The sequence below is a fragment of the Pituophis catenifer genome, unplaced genomic scaffold (assembly GCF_029215685.1).
Source record: "Pituophis catenifer annectens isolate HBS135680 unplaced genomic scaffold, rPitCat1.0.hap2 SCAF_3, whole genome shotgun sequence".
Lineage (NCBI taxonomy): Eukaryota > Metazoa > Chordata > Lepidosauria > Squamata > Colubridae > Pituophis > Pituophis catenifer.
In genome coordinates this window covers 49,257,970-49,278,394 of record NW_027256883.1, presented here as the reverse complement: position 1 = coordinate 49,278,394, position 20,425 = coordinate 49,257,970, and the positions used below count along the sequence as shown (strand labels likewise).

Below are 20,425 nucleotides of genomic sequence, written 5' to 3'. Positions count from 1 at the left end.
TTTGCTCTCCGGTCGCTTCAGCTGGTTCTTCTTCTCTCGCGTGCCTTCGTCTTGCTTCTTTATCCGCCGAACATGGACCCCGTTGGTGTCGCTGCTGTCATCCCTGCTGCTGAAGCGAGCCCCGGCCCGGCCTGGCCTCAAAGCAAGGTGCGTGGGGAAGGGCAGGGCGGGTGCGTCATCCGGGACGCCCCCAAATCTGGATGTGTGGCTGAGGGATCCCATGGATTGGAAACTCCCGGAAGAGAGAGAGAGAGAGAGAGAGAGAAAGGAACGGCTGTTTTAAACGCGTGGACGTTTGACGCCAACTGTTTGCCGGGGCGAAAACGGTGACGTTCGCAGCCTTCATACCTCTGAGGGGCCTCTGTGTTTCTCCACTGGGACTCCAGCCTCAGCCAGCCGAAGATTGGAGGACCTAATTCTTTAGGCCCCGCTGGCTTCGGGGTTTCCCTCTTCCTTGTTCGATCGGCAGAGAGGCCATCTTTCTCTCTCTGCCTCTTCGTAGTTGATGAATAACCCGATATTCAACAGGTGCAGCTTAGCCTGGTATAAAGGTCACCATCTTTTCTGTCACATTAAGGCTCCCAAAGGCATAAGGGAAAGGTGTCTTTCATCTTTTACTCTTCATAATAATAAAAGTATTAACATCTCAGGGAAGACAAATCCTAACGCTCCCAGTGGCCACCAGGAAATCTGAGTTGGATTTTATAAAATCCCCCCCCCTCTTTAATTCTGAGCTCATTTGGGGCTTTCTTATCCCAGTGTTTGGGGAAGGGGGGGGAATAACAAGTGGATAGTATCTAGAATGTCACTGTAATATCTAAAAGGCTTGGATTATAATCAATTTAACTTCACCTTTACTGTCAATATATCACAAAAAATGGAATGGAGAAAGAAACATTGATGCTGTTTTAAATTGGAGGAAAAGTGGATACGAAGAGAAGAACCATACTTAGTATTTAGAAACTCATCCCACTACTTCAGTAACTTTCTTTTAAATAAAAATGTAATCTTTGAGGTAATGGGCTAAGGTGTATTTTTTCCAAGAAAAATTAGATTTCTGTCCAATCTTATTCTTTAGCGTTCAAGTTAATTTTATAAAGTTTAAAACTAATAAGAAACAGGAAGTCAACTTTTTGGTTTATAAATTATTGGTAACATTGGACAACAAAGAGTTTGCTTTCTGAACACTTTTGGATGTAACTTATAGATTTTTGACTGCTAATCATGAAACTAACCTGCAATTTAACCTATTACATGATGTTTTATAGAAATCATCTGTTTTTGCAATTTCTTCTTACATATAATTCAAATTTACTATTTTTTGCTTGCATTATAAGATGCTTGTGTGGTTCATGCATGTCCAGGCATGCAATCAGCATATTGCATAACATTTCTGGATCTGATACAATTTGGGCATGCCTAGTCATGTTGAGGCTGTATGGATGTTGCCTGGAAACGCTATAAAAGCAGTTCACAAGCACAAATGCCACTAATTTTGCTGGTATCAGTTTCCATGTATTTTGATGAAATTGTTTGAAGGCATATATGTACATGTAATTTACATAACAAGTAAGCCAGCTATAGACTTGCGAGAGGATGATTGACAATGGCAGAAATGTCTCACCAATGTCTAACAGCTCTGATACATTCTGCTACATTTGTGTTGAATATATGCTTAAGCCTCAAAGAGGCATCATGACTGGAGTTGTTAAAAAAGTGTGTGAACTGTACTTTGGTTGTGAGATTGATGATCAAGACAAGGCCTGAATTCCTCACATTTGTGCAGCAGGTCAGAAACATTACACAATTAAATTACATTATAGCCATTAAATGTTAATTTCATATTTTGCAAAATCCCAATGTTATACATGCATTCTAAAATTATGTGTTCAGTTTTAAGGGGTCTATCATAATCATCAAGTTATTCCAGAAGCAAACCTTTTGAAAAAAAATGTCCAGTGTAATTTATATTCTGAAAAAGCAATAGTGGCAAAATGTTTTTCTTAATAGGCAGGCTTCTTTATATACATAAGAAAAATTGTAGAGAAATGTGTGTGGTGGAATCACTGGCTGAAGGAGAGGGAGCCCCTCTACAGGAAGTAAAGAGACATTCTAGTTTGGAGTTATTTCAGAGAAGGAAGTGCCTTGTCAAAACCATAGGTCTATAGTCACGGTTTCCCAAGGGAAAGCAGACATTCTGGTGAGATTCTTACAAAAGAGCCTTGGTAGCGTAGCAGACTAAAGCACCATTATTAACATCAGCTGCCTGCAATTACTGCAAGTTCAAATCTCACCAGGCTCAAGGTTGACTCAGCCTTCCATCCTTTCTAAGGTAGGTAAAATGAGGACCCAGATTGTGGGGGCAATAAGCTGACTTTGTATAAAATATACAAAAGTATGAAGGCTATTGCTTAACGCATTGTAAACCGCCCTGAGTCTCCGGAGAAGAGCGGCATATAAATCAATTTTTTTTAAAAAAAGTTGATCATCAATAAAATGTCTATTTGGGACTATTCCTGATTATGGGTATGGTTGCTTGTACCTGACATTGTATCTTCTGATGATCAATGCAATGTTTTGTCTTTGCAGTGCCCATGGGGAACTCCTGAAAGCACTACAATATCATGTTCTCTTGCTGATGTCATGAGTGAACAGCTAGCTAAAGAGCTGCAGTTGAAAGAAGAAAGTGCTGCTTTTCCAAAAGTAGTATCGTAAGTTGAATAGATTTCCATGTCCATATGGTACTTATATATAATTGGCAAAATACTTGCCATTTTATACGCTCTGTCTTGTAAGTCTGTTTTAAATCATTGAAATGTCTAAATAAATGATTTAAAACAGATTAGAAGACAGAATGTATAAAATATATAGCAAGTCAGATAGGGATATATAGTACAGTGTTTCCCCGAAAATAAGACCCTTATATTTTTTTGAACCCCGAAATAAGTGCTTGGCCTTATTTTTGGGGAGGTCTTATTATTTTGGGGTGTGTGGAGCAAGACGGGGCTCCTCTTGCCGTCTTACTTGATTTCCAGCTCTGTCTCCCTAACCCTAATCAGAGGAAATGGGGACCGGCTGCACATGCGGTTAAATATTTTGGGGGAGGGCTTATTTTCGGGGAGGGCTTATTTTTGCGCATAAGCTCAAAAGCCCAATTGGGCTTATTATCAGGGGATGTCTTATTTTCGGGGAAATAGGGTAATATATAGCAAGTCAGATAGGGAAGATGGCCACCTGAGGTCTTTCATCTAACATAGTGATGGCGAACCTTTTAGACACCGAGTGCCCAAACTGTGCGTGCTCGCATGCCCAAACTGAAAGGTGTATGCGTGTGCATGAACATGTGCGCATGCACAGCAGAGACCCAAAGACCAGCTGGCTGGCGGGGGGCACGGCATCCCAACACTGGCAGCGCGGCAAGAGGTAAGATCTTTTTCTTTCGTGAGCTTTTGTTTTGTCATTTGCAGGGAAACAGAAGCTCACGAAAGAAATGCCAGAGAGATCTGACCTGGGGCAATGGTGTGCGTGCCAGCAGAGAGGGCATCACGGATTTAACACAATAGTTTTCTAAAAGGAAAAAGCTCTTTCTGCTCTCTTAACAAAACCCCTACACAGTGTGAACACTATCACTTCGTTTTCTTTTAAGTAGAGAACAATTTCAAATTGGCAACAACATACAGGAAGGAAGACATCTGCTATTACAATTTATAATTTTCAACACAGAAACTCAGTTCTTTTACTCTAAATATGAAAGACCTACTAGAAATGGCCTAAATTTTTCCATTGAATGAATATAACTTGGACTGCTGATACCTAGCCCTGCAAAATTCCTGCCCATCATTTATTTAATCTTCTGGTAGAGACATAGACTTCAAAATGGCTCTTTGTGGGAAAAGATCTTGTAAATGTAATTGCTTCCTGTTTTGGAGGGCAGTTTCACTCTGATAGTCTACCTTGCCGTTCTTTGTAGTAGTCCAGATGTCATTAATATTTCACTGAGTATAGAAGTATTCCTGAGTTATATTCATGCAGTTTGAAATTTCAACTCTTCACTTAAGGTTACAAAAGAAGCTATACTATTCTTTGATTTTGTATTAATGGTTGCTATTCAACAATATCTATAGAAATAACAAATCTGAGCTTTGTTGCTCTTAATGTTTTATTTTGTCTTATTACAGGATTATTGATAGACCCTTCATTAGTGGAGAGAATGTTGATACTTCCAGTGACCTTATGCTGGCACAAATGCTGCAAATGGAATTTGATAGAGAATATGATGCCCAACTTCGGCGTGAAGAAAAAAAGTTCAATGGCGATAGCAAAGGTTACCTCACATTTGTCATAACTCCTTTGTTAAAATAAAGTTTATTTCTCATTCATCTTTGTTTTAATCTTCAAAAAACAAAGATGGTAGAATTCATTTTAAATGACATATATTTGTTTTTGCTTCTCAAGTGTCAATATCTTTTGAGAATTACCGAAAAGTGCATCCTTTTGAAGACAGTGACAGTTCAGAAGATGAGGTTGATTGGCAGGATACTCGTCATGATCCCTACAAAGCAGGTAGTTTGTGGAGTCAAAACGTTACAAGGAATCTCATGGTTAACAAAGATTTTTAGATTTCAGAAATAACGTGTTGTGATTATTGTGTTGTCTACTTGATTGCTTAATAAAAAGTAACCAGTGAAGCATCCATGTTTTATTAATACTAAAATATTTGATTAGTATACATTATAAAGGTATAATTATGACTTAAGCAAAAGGCAAATTCTTGATCCACAGGATTTGGTCTACATTTGTAGTGAGAGGAAGGAAGGAAAACAGGGATAACCCCAGTGTGAATAAATTTAATTTGTGAGGACTATAGGACCAATCAAGCTGTTCAAGAGAAGAGAGTAGTTTTTAAAGATCTGTGAATGGGCTATGTGTTAGCAAAATGTTTTAACTATTCTGTAGTGTGTAGTAACAAAAATGGCTTCCTTGAAACTTTTCTTATTTAAATAATATAATGCTGAATCAGACTTTCTCAAGGGGAAAAGCTGCCTAAGCATAGTGTCATTGGGATTTCAGAGCATAGAAGAATGTGTAAACTTAAGCTAAAGAAATGGTAACATACTACTTGCTTTTGAGATAATGTACATTTAAATGTAATGTTCTGCTTATTTATAGATAAACCTACAACTACTCCAAAAAAAGGCTTTATAGGAAAAGGAAAAGATATAACCACCAAGCATGATGAAGTTGTATGTGGACGAAAGAACACAGCACGGATGGAGAATGTAAGTTTTCCTAGTTTTCTGTTACTGCAGCCATTGTGAAGGGAGTATTCACCTTCTTATCCCCTTATTTAAGAAAGGTTCTTACAGTGATTTAGAACTATCAGTAGTATGAATTCCTGCTCTCATAATGTAATGAAAAAGAAAAAGAAAAACCAAATTTATATATTGGCTCTTAAAATTAGAAACTTGCCTAACTAGTTGAGATATTCTATTAAAATGTTGGCATGGGTAAAGACAGTCAAAGATTGGTTCTGTTTCAGCAACAGGAATGAAATAAGTTGATTTTTACCCTGATACCTTTTACCTAGTCTGGACTGATTATTCAAAGCAACTAACCATCACAAAATAAAGTATAGAAAAAAATGAAAATACAATTTCAAACTTAAAAAATAAATAATTAAAACAATTGAAGAAATTTAGAGATTTAAGTTTTGATATCTTTTCTAATTGTGGAGAGAGTAAAGTTCAATTGCACTTAAGTAGTGTATTTGAGCAGTTCAGTGAAGGCAGAGCATGTATATGCATGAGTTTTCTGCATGTGACAAATGGATAACTATAAACCAGAATACTTTCAAAAGAACTTCTACTACTGTCCCCGTCTTAGTGTATCTGTGGGTTCATAATCAGAAAGGTCGTCCCTTAGACAGTGAGGTTAACATTACACTTGTGTCTTTTTCCAAAATTTAAATTTGTTTTTAAATTTAAAATTGAATGGGTCAATAGGGAGCATACCTAGAGTTATTTAATCTCAGTAATTTCAGTGATTCAACTCTGAATATATCAGCATGTAGATCCATTTTTATTTAAAATAACGATGAAAGCTAATTGCTTATCAATTTACATCTTTCTTTGCAGTTTGCACCAGAATTTCAAGTTGGTGATGGAATTGGTATGGATTTAAAATTATCCAATCATGTCTTCAATGCCTTAAAGCGGCATGCATACTCTGAGGAACGCCGGAGTGCCAGGCTCCATGAGAAGAAGGAACATTCTACTGCTGTGCGTCTTGGTGACTTAAATCGAATGAAATAGTTGTATATTTCTCTAATGACTAATCAAATGAAATAGTTATCAAATGCATAGTTTGATAAAGCAGAGGGTTCACAACAAATAACTGAGTTTACATGAAGGAACTAAGAATTCAGTAGTAGAATAGTGGCATTATTATAGAATCATAAATTTGATGGTCCCTCACAGGTCATGTAATCCAACCCTTGTTTGATAGGAAATCTGCTAAAATATTTCAAACAAGTGCTATCCAGCTTCTTAGAAAACCTCCAGTGAAGGGGAACATGCATCTGGCTACTCTTGCGTTTCTTCCTTTATCTCCAGTATTCTTGGCCTCCTTACATTCAGGATGTTCAGTATTCTTGGCCTCATTACATTCAGGATGTTCGCCACTCTTTTGCTTTTTCACTAGTTTAATGCAGTTCCAGTGAGTGTCAGATGTAACCACATGAATAAAGTCATTAATGTGGGTAACACAGTCTGTGTTTGAGGACGAGCACCATCTGCAAGGCCAGTGATTTACTTCCAGGATCCTGTTCTCCTTTATGCCATGGAAAAATTGAAGAAAACACTAATTGTCCTCGACCATAGTCTTTGGAATTCCATTCAAAATTTTCTTTGGCATCACACAATCCCCATGTGTGATTAAAAGACATAGTTATCAGACTGTCTATCAATCCTGGATACAAGTGTCTGAAAGACATTTCACTTCCGATATCATATCAAGTCTGCACATTACAGCTTTGGTTCCTGTCAGTAGGGAATTGCACACTATCACAACAAACTCTTTCTATGATCTTGAAGACACTGATCAAAATAGTTTTCATTTGTGGCACTCCTGTAAATAAGAAAAACCTTTTGTTATTTGAACCGGTCAGCAAATTTAAGAAAACACCTATTTGCAAAATAATTGTCCTGGGTCAATAACAAGATACTCAATTTTTTTCTTGTGTAGGAAAAAGCTGTAGATCCTAAAACTCGTCTGCTTCTGTACAAGATGGTCAATTCTGGATTGCTTGATACTATCACTGGATGCATAAGTACAGGAAAAGAGTCTGTGGTGTTCCATGCATATGGAGGAAGGTATATTGTGATTTTGATAATCTCTAAAAATAAAAATTATTTTAGAGCAGTGTAGTATTTCAAATAATAAATGCAATGGAATTGCCTTGCATCTTCCTTGCTCCCAGTCCTTTGTGTAGTGATTGAGAAAGACATATTATGACATGAAACGTTAACATAAATTCCTTATTTATATCTTTAAATTTAAGTTCCAAAGGTGCTTTTTCAAGAGGCAATTGAACTTTCTGGTTTTTCTTTGAAGATGTTTTGCTTCTCATCCAAGAAGTTTTTCTTCAAAGTTTTTCTTCAAAGAAAAACCCAGAAAGTCCAGTTGCCTCTTGAAAAAGCACCTTTGGGACAATATATGACCTGGATGACTGAGAATCTCCATAGACTTTAAATTTAAGATACCTGTAAAAGTAGCATACAATAATGTGGCAGGTATCACATATTTCAAAGATATGTGATAGTACAATATTTATATATTTGAATAATACAAATATTGCATTCATCTGTCTTTCGATTTGCAGCTTTTAAAAAATGAGTTTGTATGACATATGTCTAAACTCAGTGCTTTATTTTTTCTAAAGTTTGGATGAAGAAATCAAATCAGTTCCTCCAGAATGTGCTATAAAAGTATTTAAAACTACTCTTAATGAATTTAAGAATCGTGAAAAGTATATCAAGGATGACTACAGATTTAGAGAACGTTTCAGCAAACTGAATCCACGAAAAATTATCCGCATGTGGGCTGAAAAAGAAATGCACAATTTGACAAGGTACAGAAATGGCTATACCTATATAAATATGATGTAGGAATTTTTCATTCACACATTGTTTGGGAATATATGATTTAATACTTGATTGATTTTAGTGTTGTGTCAAATGTTAATTCTATAATACTATGACAGTAACAATTTTAATTCTACTAATATATTTTGGGATTCAGAGATGGTTAGCATTTATGAAACCTAACTGATTATAGCCCATCAATCAATAAGTATCAAAGGGTTTTTAAAATATGAGTTGCTTTTACAACCTGTACTAATTCCTGAATAAAATTAATTACCACAGAGTTTTTCAAATAACATCTCCCCCCCCCCCCCCCCGGCCAGGAATTTGGCTGCAATTGTTTTGCCTGTACAATTCATATCAGGCTTGCATAGGTGAAATGGGGGTCCTGTTGAAACTCACTCTTGGATTTGCTCCCCACTTTGTCTGAGCAAGCCAGTTGCAGGTTGCTTAGAGCAGATTTTGACAGTGCCTGCACAAATTGTATTAGCTATTCCATTTCCTCTTGTTTAAATTGCCCTTGACCTCTTGGGGAGTTGGAACTCTCAATTTGAGAAACCCTGAATTATGTTAAAGATAATGGACTTCATAATTAGACATTCATCAACATACTAATGTTGTTTTTCTTCTTGATAGAATGCAGAAGGCAGGCATTCGTTGCCCACAAGTCGTTAGCCTTAAAAAGCATGTCTTAGTCATGTCTTTCATTGGTCAAGATCAAGTCCCAGCTCCTAAATTAAAAGAAGTAAAACTCAGCAGTGAAGATATGAAAAATGCCTACTATCAAGTTCTTCATGTAAGATCACTGTTTTATGAAAATAGATCCAGTGTTACGGAAGCAAGCTTCTGCTTGCAGAGTGATATTTTCTTCCTTTTCTTCCATTTTATACCTCATTGCATGTGCAACCAAATTCATTTCTGAGAATCTTCTTAACACCGGGGGGGGGGGTATTTGATGGGAGAGGCAGAATCCATTGTATCAGAGGCGGAATCCATTGAATCTTTGGCTTATTGATGAATATCCCATGTTACAATGTCTTGTCTCAATTACAAAAAGTTCTGACTGAGATATGCTACAATAATGATGAATAATAGGCACAGATGCAGAATTTGAGGTAAAGGAAGTACTTGGTGAACTAGGATAATGAAAAGCATTCAAATGGGAAGAACTCCATTTTGCAACATGGGGGCAATATTGTCCACTGAAGGAGCTACTTAAAAAGGTTTCATTGGTTGTGTGTTGTACATGAACAGACAGACAGCAGGTGTTCTAGGAATGTTGGTAAAAATGGTTTTGCACAAACCTGCAGAGATAATCTGGAAAATCTTTCCAAGCAGCTACATACCAGACTTTCCAGAGGATGTAGCAGACCATTCCCAAGGCCACAGTACTTTCTGGAGATGTTAAGAGGCCTTGGGAAGGGTCTGCAGCTACCTCAACTGGACATACTTTGTCAGCAAAGGGACAAGAAGCAAAGGTCAGTAGGGTGGGGGTGGCAAAGGCAGTGGAGTGGAAGGCCTGAAGTGTTGTAAAGGGCCATCAGCTGCTTTGACTGAGCACACTTCATCAACATGGGTGAAAGAAGAGTCAGCTGGAGGTGGTAGAGGTGCAAATTGGGGTGCAGAGTAGCAAGGGTGATAGAGTGCAAGGCAGCCAAAAAGGAAGTGGTTAGGGTGGAGGGAATAGGTGGGGAGAATTGAAGCACACATTGCAGTCATAAATACAGGTGGGCTGTCAAGCTGGAAATTTTGATTACATGAATCTGGGGGTACTTCAGTAATAATTTTAAGGACTGGTGGTATTGTAAGTAGCATTTGTTTAGCACTGTCGTAACTTTGAATGGTCACTGAATGAATGGTTGTTAAACAAGGACTACCTGTACTAAAGCATTTCTTAGAAAGCTCTCTACAGTTCTAGGGCAATCTATGAAATTAAAAATAAGTGATAAAGCTCAGTAGCATTGAATGGAAAATAAAGCAGCCTTTCCCGATATAATGCTTTTCCAATCACAGATCAGAGAAGGTTGATATAGATCATGGAACCACTGAACTTTGAAGGCACTGGTTATGAGAATCTGTTTAGAATTACAGATGGTCTAGCTAGTAGGAACTGGCTTTTGGAGAAAACAATGAGTAGGGTGCTTTTAAATATATCTGTTGGAAATACAGAGTTAAACTAATTCCAAGTCAGGTAAGATTGACTGAGTCAGTGTCAACTCTTAGCAACCGCATAGATTTTTCGAAGATGATATAATTGGGATGAATATTCTGAGCATTATTATTTAGCTATATTTTCTTTTTGAAAAATAGTTACCGGTATCTTCAAAATTCTTTCATACCCACATTTCTCTTTAGAATTACCAGCAGTCCTTGCCTTAACACCTCAATGGAGCCCAAAATTTCCATTGCTAAACAAGACAGTTTTAAGTGAGTTTTGCCCCATTTTAGGATCTTTTTTGGCACAGTTGTTAAGTGAATCACTGTGTCAGCATTCTGATGCTGCCATAAAAAGATGAGGCTTGACTTTTTACCTACTTATTTTCTCTGTAGATAATATCCCCTAGGAGATGAGATGGGAGGGGGGAACATTCCTGTGGGGTGAGGTCAGAAGCTGGGGAGACTGACTTGGAAGATGGCCAATTAGAAGATGAGAATTGGGGAACGGAAAGGGAAGGGTTTAGGGGTCAGAGGGTTAGTATCGGCTACGACGAAGTCGGGGCCAAATCTGTCGTACTCAATAAATGGAATATTTCAGCAAAGATTAATTGTTTGGGAGTGCAATTTATTTGAGATGACATCAAAACCTGACACACTGCAGTTATTAAGTTAGTAACATGATTGACTTGGCTTGTCAGAAGGTTGTAAAAGGTGATCCCATGATTCCAGGACACTGCAACCATTATACATACATGTTATTTCAACTTTCAAATTTGATCACATGACCATGGTCATAAGTGTGAAAAACTGTCAAGTCACTTTTTTCAGTGCATTGTAACTTTGGTCATGAAATGAATGGTTGTAGGTCAAGGTCTACCTGTATCTGTTATGTCATATCTTTTATGATATGTACTGTGTTGCACTGTACTGTATTATACTATCCTGAGTTATAATGTAATGTACTATATTTGATTTCTAAAGCCACCCATCTCAACAAGTAACTCTGGATGTTATACATCATAGAAGATAAAAGCAAATTTAAATAATTAAAACAAAATAAAATAAATATATATAGCATTAAGTAGAACTGTAAACATGGATGTTAATACAGCCAAGAAACAGGATTGTTTCTTGGCTGTATTGAAGACAAAGAGAGAGAGATGAAACAGACAGACAGATATAGATAATAGATTATTGAAATTTTTATTTGTGTTATATTCCAAAAATATTACTTGCTGTTTTCTTCCAGATGATGCAACAGTTATATAAGGAGTGTAATTTAGTTCATGCTGACCTGAGTGAGTACAACATGCTGTGGCATAGAGGACAGGTAAGCTAATTTTAAATGGAAGGTGATAATTTGAAATAGCTTTATTTGTATTTTTCTTAGCATATTCAAGCTATATTTTTTTTTGAAGGTCTGGTTAATTGATGTCAGTCAATCTGTGGATCCAAGACATCCTCATGCACTTCAATTCCTGTTCAGAGATTGTAGGAATGTTTCACAAGTAAGATTTCTGCCTATCTCAGTCTTCAGTAAATGGACCTGTAGAATTGCATTAGAATAGTTAGTGTATTAAACAAGTTTTCTCAGCAAAAATACTGAGTTGTTATATGCAAAAGCTTCAGAACTCCGGATCAAATTGTACATTTCAGTGAATCCCTCACTGTACAAATAGACACAATGGCTGTGTATATATAATTAAGCACAAGATCTTTCTGAAAATTCAAATCCATACTTATTTTTTTGTTTAAGAATTTAAGAGTTTATTCGATTTCTATACCGCCCTTCTCCCGAAGGACTCAGGGCGGTGTACAGCCATATTAAAATACATAGATTTATAAAATTTAAAACCAATTAAAATCAATATATAAAATTGGCCTGCAAGTTAAAACATACATACACCCATAATAAAAAATCGTATTAGGCCAGTCCGGCTTGCTGGAATAGGAGGGTCTCAAGTGCATGGCGAGAAGTACGCAGGTCGGGCTAAAACGGAGCTCTAGGGGCAACTCATTCCAGAGGGCTGGGGCTCCCACAGAGAAGGCTCTCCACCTGGGTGTCGCCAATCGGCATTGTTTGGCCGACGGCACCCTGAGGAGTCCCTCTCTGTGGGAGCGTATTGGCCGGTGGGAGGTTGTTGATGGCAGAAGGCGGTCCGTAGATACCCCGGTCCTAAGCCATGGAGCGCTTTAAAGGTGGTAACCAACACCTTGAATCGCACCCAGAATACCACCGGGAGCCAGTGCAGCTCGTGCAGGAGGGGTATTATGTGGGTGCGTCGAGTTGCACCCATAACCACCTGCGCGGCCGCATTCTGGACCAGTTGGAGCCTCTGAGTGCTCTTCAAGGGGAGCCCCATGTAGAGAGTGTTGCAGTAGTCCAGACGGGACGTCACGAGGGCATGAGTGACCGTGCGCAAGGCATCCCGGTCCAGAAAGGGACGCAACTGGTGCATCAGGCGAACCCGATAGAAAGCTCCCCTGGCCATGGCCGTCGTATGATATTCCAAAGACAGCCGTGCATCCAGGGGAACACCCAAGTTGCGAGCCCTCTCTGGGGGGGCCAGGATCTCACCCCCAATAGTCAGCAATGGAGCCAGCTGACTATACCGGGACGCCGGAAGCCACAGCCACTCGGTCTTGGAAGGGTTGAGCTTGAGCTTGTTTCTCCCCATCCAGATCCGCACGGCCTCCAGGCACTGGGACATCACGTCAAGGGTATCGTTGGGGTGGTTCAGGGTGGAGATGTACAGCTGAGTATCGTCAGCATACTGATGGAACCTCACCCCGAAACCACGGATGATCTCGCCCAGTGGCTTCACATAAATGTTGAACAAAAAGGGCGAGAGGACTGACCCTTGTGGCACCCCACATACAAGGCATCTTGAGGTCGACCTCTGCCCCCCTGCCAACACAAACTGCATACGGTCGGAGAGGAAGGAGGAGAACCACCGCAACACGGTGCCCCCCACTCCTAATCCCTCCAATCGTCGCAGCATGATACCATGGTCGATGGTATCAAAAGCCGCTGAGAGATCTAATAGGACCAGGACAGAGGAGCAACCCCTGTCCCGAGCCCTCCAGAGATAATCAACCAATGCGACCAATGCCGTTTCCATACTGTGCCCAGGCCTGAAGCCCGACTGGAACGGATCTAGATAATCAGCTTCATCCAGGTACTGGGGAAGTTGTCGCGCCACCACACTCTCAACAACCTTCGCCACAAAGCGAAGGTTGGAGACAGGGCGATAATTAGCTAATACAGCCGGGTCCAGGGAAGGCTTCTTGAGGAGAGGCTTTCAGAGCTTGTTTCAAGAGGCTTGTTGTTCAGTTTACAGATTTTAGCTAAAAAAATAGTGTATATGGCAAGTGCAAAAGTTTAGACACCCTTTCATTCTAGTCAGAAGTAAAAGCGTCCAAATATTTCTTGTAACCAGCTAAAAATATTTCTATACTTGCTTTTGGAACTTTTCCCACTCTTCTTGGCACAAATTTTTTTTTGCTTAAAAATATTTCTAGATCTTCTTCCATGCACTGCATGTTTGAAGTATCTCCGTAGATTATCAATAGTATTCAAGTCTGGAGACCAAGAAGGTCATTCCAAAATGTTTATTTCTTATAAGTACTTTATGATTGATTTGGACATACATTTCAGAACATATTCCTATTGAAATATCCACTCTCTTTTCAGCTTCAAGCCCTTTCTTGCTTGCCATAATTATGCTTTGTAAAATGCATGTATTTTTTCCCAATGGGAGTCTAAATGCGAAATTGTCAAAGTAGAAGCAATTTGCAATTTGTTCAGCTTCAGAACTATTATTGCAAAGTCATATATTCATAAACAATTACATACTAGAAAGCTTATATGTCTGGGTACCTAATAGATCTTTTTTTTTAACTTTTATTAAAAGTTCTTTCAGAAAAGTGGTGTACCTGATGTACTCAATGAGCGAGAACTCTTCAATGCTGTTTCAGAATTAAACATTGCAGCTGAAAATGAGGTGGATTTTTTAGCTCAGGTAAGAGTATTTTGCTTGCTGGTTTTTAATGGTGACTTTTTATAAACAAGATTTTACTCTAGTGTTGCTAGGAAGCTCTGTGCTTGCTTAAGATAAAGAATTTAACATGATTTGGAATAATTTAGGAGAAGTGGTAACAGTTTGGAAAGTAATTTCAGACTCAAAGTATTGTGCTGTTATCTGTCTCAACAATATCAAGCTCTTCTGAAGAAAATAAGATGACAGATCCAATGCCAATATTCTTATGGCTGTTTTTTTTTTAAGGAACGGTTCCTTATAACAAAAAAACACGTTTTTGTTTTTTTTTGCAATTTAATATAGTACTTGGAGTCTGAGACATTTGAGGTGATAGGGATGAAAAATACGATTATAATCCTTTAGAAAATCAACAGATCTCAGTAGCTTTTTAATTTAGTAACTTGAATCCAAACATATGCTTTATATGTTCAGTTTAGTACTGACTTCTTATTTAGAACAGAAAATCTTTCCACCATATCAAAAACTGCTGTACAGACATTTCTGCTTCAATAATAATTGCCATGTAGTGGAGCAGATAGAAGGTTGCTTTTTGAGAAAGCAAAAAGTTCTTCCGCTACAAATAAATAATGTGCTGTTTTTTAAATGCCAGCAACGTATACCTAATCCTTCAGGTGACAGCATCAGCTGAATTATCAGAGTACTGAAGCAACAGTTTCCTAAAGTTTGTAAAATTAAAAAATTACAAACCTGTTTTCACATCCAATAGATATTATCTGGTTTTGCCAAGAAGAAAGATGGTAACCTATGAGCCTAATAATTATTGTCACTGAAGTTAATTCAGCAGAATTCAGTTTATGTTTGTGTATTGTATGAACTGTGGTAATAATGTGATAATCTTCATTTGTAATTTGATAACAAACACTGAAAATGCAAATTCAACAAAACAGTTTCAAATCATGTGGGAGTGCTACATAGTTTTTGATCTTTACATGTCTTCTTTACAGATTGAAACTTTGGAGAAGATTAATGAAAATCATGTAGAAAGTCATGGGAAAAAAACTTTTTTATTTACACATGGTGATGGGGACCCACCAACACTTTATAACGAATAGCACTTTGCATTGATCTGAAATATTTTTTATTGGTATCTAAATTTTAGAGCAGTGATTAAAAGTCAACTGCCAAAGGCAATGGGGTACAGTATGTTCAGATGCTGTAAATGAAACATTCAGGGAATATACACTGGTGCTTTGATGTATTTTAGAAAAGTCCACAATTAGTCCATTGGAACTTCATTGCATACCTTTGTAACGATGAAAATAATTTCATTTTCTGTTAAATCAGATTTTCAGTAGCAAAGTATGTTTGATATAAGTAAGATTTCAAAACAATGTAATACTTTCAGATTTAAACACCAAAGTATTACACATATGAAGGTAAGAAAGATAGATGGCCTTTTCCTTGCCTCCGTTGTTTCTTGTTCTTAAATAGTGGTATATTTTGAGATACTGAAAATAGGTTTCAGGTTCTACCTGATATTACATTATTATCAAAAGTTTATTATTTTTACAAGAACTTAGCATGGAAAAATTCTTAATATTTAACAAACGAAACCTATATTAAACACTAAAACCAGTTCAAAACTTTTCTATAATTTTTATACACAGTATAAAAAAAATTGGTTGCAATTTGACTTTAAATTTTAGCTAGAATATAGTTCTTCAGAAAGGTGTTATTAGATAATCAGTAACAAATATTTAATCTTTTATTACTTAAAATAATGCTTCAGTGCAAAATAGTTCAATACCTTTAAACAAATCTGAATTATGTGAAATGAGTAGAAAATACACAGCTGAGTTGTCTCTTATATAAACTTGAGCTAATTGTAGATTTTCAGTGTTTTCAAAGGATTCAGAGAACATCCTCATTTTAAAAAGTTCATTTAATATAGTTTCATGTGTAATATGGTAGGACATAGTTTGTACAACCACTTAAAAATAAACCAGCAGAACAAAGTCTGTTTTATCGTATTTGTCGGAATGCTGCCTACTTTGTATTTATATGCACAGAGACTGAGAGAATGAAATTTGGATTCATTTTCATAAAAATTATCCTTATGGGCTATATGTATAAGTGACAGAATTCCCAAGACCTGCATTTGTATTTTTAGAGAAATAATTTCTTTCTTGCAGTGTAATTACACTTAACCAGATGAGAATTATTTTAGAAGGCCAGTATAAAGTGAGACAATTCACTGATACAGGTTTCTTTTTTAAATGTGTCCTCCTTTATGTTACAAGATATAGTTGATGTATAACATTCATATAATGTTATGGGAGTAAAAATAAAAGACATCAGATCGTGTTCCTTTTCTTCTTTTGTGCCAGTAAACATTTCAGTTTTGTTTCAAAATCAATATTTTGCAGTGTCCCAAAGGTGCTTTTTCAAGAGGCAACTGGACTTTCTGATTTTTCTTTGAAGTTGTTTTGTTTCTCATCCAAGAAGCTTCTTCAGCTCTGACTGGATGGTGGGGAATGGAAGGATTTATATTCCTTGCAGACAGTTGGTCGTTTGCATTCTTTTAGCAAGTCGTCCAATCACACTTGGCCAATAAAGAATTTTATCCTATTCTATTCAGGTCACCTCTGTTTCATCAGGGTCACCTGAGTGACCCTGGTGCAAATGGGTGTGGAGCCTTAGAACTGTTGACAGGACTGTGTTGTAGATTGGAGATAGATGATGTCATATCCCTCCCCCTCTGTTGAGAGAGGGCTGTTCAAAATTGACATAGATGACCTCTTTAAATTAGAGGTCCTCTTTGTCCAAAATGTGGACTTTGCTGTCTTCAAAACAATGGCCTGTGTCTTTTAAATGCAGACGGACTGCTGAATCTAGTCCTGATGTGTTTGTTCTCCTATGTTGTGCCATGTGACTCAGTAAAAGAATGCAAATGACCAGCTGTCTGCAAGGAGTATAAATCCTTCCATTCCCCACCATCCACTCAGAACTGAAGAAGCTTCTTGGATAAGAAGCAAAATGTCTTCAAAGAAAAACGAGAAAGTCCAGTTGCCTCTTGAAAAAGCACCTTTGGAACAACCATGACCTGGATGGCTGAGAATCTCCATAGACAATGTTTTGCAGTATTTTCTGTTTCCCTAAAGCTGTTGTTACTTTCAGTTATTAGTAACCAGGAAGGTAGAATAGGCAAAGCAGCACACTAGGCATTGCCCACAAGATAAAACATTTGTCAGTGCAAGTACAGATAGTTCTTCAATTATGACCATTCATCCAGCAATCATTCAAAGTTATGACAGTGCTGAAAAACTGGACTTAACAACCAATCCCCACACTTATGAGTCACCACATCCCTATATTCAAAATTTGAGCACTTGGCAATCGGCCTTCATTTATGACCATTGCAACATACTGCAGTCATATTCTGCCCTCCTGCATGAACTGCCTCTTCAATTCCTTCTCCCCTCCCCAATCTCTGCTTTTTTGGCCATCCTGTACCACACAGCCAAGATGAAGACTCCACTATGTTTTGCTGCCACCACCCAGCAGACCTGCTTCCCTGTCCTCTATCTTGGCATTCTCTTCCTACTTGGCATTGCCTAGCCTGCCCTCCACTGGATTTGCTGGTGTCAGCCAGTCTCAAGCCCCACGTGAGGGTTCTGTTGGCACTGGACTCAGAGGTAACAGCAAGGGGTGAAGTGACTGCCATTGGTATACAGCAGTGTCTTCAACTAAACCATGCTGTGTAGAGTAGACAAAATGGCAGAGCTGGGGTGGGGGAATGGAAGTTCACACAGGGCAGGAGAAGCAAGTCAGCATCTTTTGGTTTAGTGATCCCTTGTCTTGGAAGAACCACGGCTTGAGGCTGAGAGGAACCAAGTGGGAAATGGATTGGATCAGGGTAGGAGCAGTCAGGAGGCAGGAGGTCACTAGTGACCTCAGCCTGTTTCTAATAAAATCAATGGGGAAGGTGGTCTTAAATTGTGGTCCCATGAGGTCCTTGACTAACCACCAACACTGCCATCGCTAAGCCAGGCAATCCTGTGATATTTCGCTTAACTTTGCCTAGCAACAGAAATTCCAATTCTAAGTAGGGTTTTAATCTGTGGACTACCTGTAATGCTTTATGAATGCATGAGGGAATTCTGAAAACATGGAACATTTCTAAATGAAAATAGCATTTGTTACCCCCTTGAAGGCTCAAGCTTGCAGACTGAAATGCACTAGATTCACTACTACAAAAGGATCTGTGGAATGAATGTGAAAAGAGACTGTCAAAATCAAGAAAAAGAAAGCAAACTGGATATATAACAAATGGTGGAAGATGTAAACAAACAGAAACAAGGAATGTCTTCAAAAAGATGTCTGAATTCAGAAATCTTGAATTGATATGCTAAAGGATGCCAATACATAGAAGATTATTCAAGAAAGATTTTAAAAAAGACAGAAGGAATATACTGAAATAACATACAATAGAGATGTCAATATCTAAGACACCTTAGAAGATACTCTATTTAAAAGAATCTCTTGATAGAACACAAACTTATATCAGTACTCTGGTCATTACTAAATCAGAAAGCCATAATTGATGGTATTTCCTCAGAAATTTGGGAAGTAATAGAAGATTTTGCAAGGGTTCTAATCATACTATGTCAGCAAATCAAAATTACAGCACAGTGACCACAAATTAGAAGAGATCAGGCTATATATCAATACCAAAGTAAAAAATTTTAACAATAGTAGTAGTTCTTAATTTAGAAACATTTTTTCAGCAACTGTTCAAAGTTACAACTGGACTGAATCGTGGTTAAAATTCTAGTAATCCAAGCATCCCCACGGTTATCTGACTGCAATCTGGATATTTGGCAATCAGCTCATATTTACAACTGATTGTAGGATTGCTATTTATTTATTATTTATTTATTTAATTAATTTGTATACCGCCCTTCTCCCAGAAGGGACTCAGGGCGGTGAACAGCCAAAATTAAAAAACATACAAATGCAAAAGTTAAGATAATTAAAATAATTAAATCATTGGCTACCCAATTTAAAACCCCAAATCCATAAAATTTAAAATCCCAATTAAAAACCATTTAGGCTAGGCCGGCTTGATGAAATAAAAACGTCTTCAGGGCTTTACGGAAGGTCCGGAGGTCCGGGATCAATCGTATTCCAGGAGGCAGCTCATTCCACAGGGCGGGTGCCCCCACAGAGAAGGCTCGCCCCCTGGGGGCCGCCAGACGACATTGCCTGACCGACGGCACCCCGAGGAGGCCCTCTCTGTGAGAGCGTATTGGCCGGTGGGAGGTTATCGGTAGCAGCAGGCGGTCTCGCAAATACCCTGGCCCTAAGCCATGGAGCGCTTTAAAGATGAGAACCAACACCTTAAAGCGCACCCGGAAGATCACCGGGAGCCAATGCAGCTCGCGCAGGAGAGGTGTTACGTGGGAGCGCCACGTCGCTCCCATAATCACCCGCGCGGCCGCATTCTGCACCAGCTGGAGCCTCCGGGTGCTCCTCAGGGGGAGCCCCATGTAGAGAGCGTTACAGTAGTCCAGGCATGACGTAACCAAGGCATGAGTGACTGTGCACAAGGAGTCCCGATCCAGAAAGGGGCGCAACTGTCGTATCAGGCAAACCTGATAAAAAGCCCCCCTGGCCACGGCCGTCATATGCTCTTCAAAGACAGCCATGCATCCAGGAGGACGCCCAAGTTGCGAGCCCCCTCTGTGGGGGTCAGTGACTCGCCCCCAATAGCCAGCGATGGCACCAGCTGGCTATACCGGGACGCCGGCATCCACAGCCACTCGGTCTTGGAAGGGTTGAGCCGAAGCCTGTTCCTCCCCATCCAGACCCGCACGGCCTCCAGACACTGGGACATCACTTCGAGGGCATCATTGGGGTGGTCTGGGGTGGAAATGTACAGCTGAGTGTCATCAGCGTACAGATGGCATCGCACCCCAAAACCACGGATGATCTCACCCAGCGGCTTCACATAAATGTTGAACAGGAGCGGCGAGAGGACCGACCCTTGCGGCACCCCGCAAGCAAGGCGCCTCGAGGTCGACCTCTGCCCCCCTGCCAACACAGACTGCGACCGGTCAGAGAGAT

At 38.9% G+C, this 20,425-nt stretch overlaps 1 protein-coding gene across 1 annotated transcript; it reads left to right on the top strand.

The window, feature by feature from the left end:
• RIOK3 (RIO kinase 3) lies at window positions 1-16,663 on the top strand. The gene is made up of 13 exons (XM_070942342.1): window positions 1-147; window positions 2,590-2,711; window positions 4,179-4,324; window positions 4,456-4,563; window positions 5,170-5,279; window positions 6,135-6,278; window positions 7,243-7,370; window positions 7,940-8,128; window positions 8,778-8,937; window positions 11,548-11,628; window positions 11,717-11,806; window positions 14,213-14,320; window positions 15,304-16,663. Exons 1-13 carry the CDS (start codon window positions 73-75, stop codon window positions 15,409-15,411), a joined length of 1,569 nt encoding a protein of 522 aa, XP_070798443.1. The 5' UTR covers window positions 1-72; the 3' UTR covers window positions 15,412-16,663.
• The last annotated feature ends 3,762 nt before the right edge of the window (window positions 16,664-20,425 follow it).

Coding starts and splice junctions, on each gene's coding strand:
- RIOK3 (XM_070942342.1), top strand. CDS start 73: ATGGACCCCGTTGGTGTCGCTGCTGTCATCCCTGCTGCTGAAGCGAGC. Junction 11,629..11,716: donor TGCTGTGGCATAGAGGACAG/GTAAGCTAATTT, acceptor TTTTTTTTGAAG/GTCTGGTTAATTGATGTCAG. Junction 11,807..14,212: donor ATTGTAGGAATGTTTCACAA/GTAAGATTTCTG, acceptor TTTTATTAAAAG/TTCTTTCAGAAAAGTGGTGT.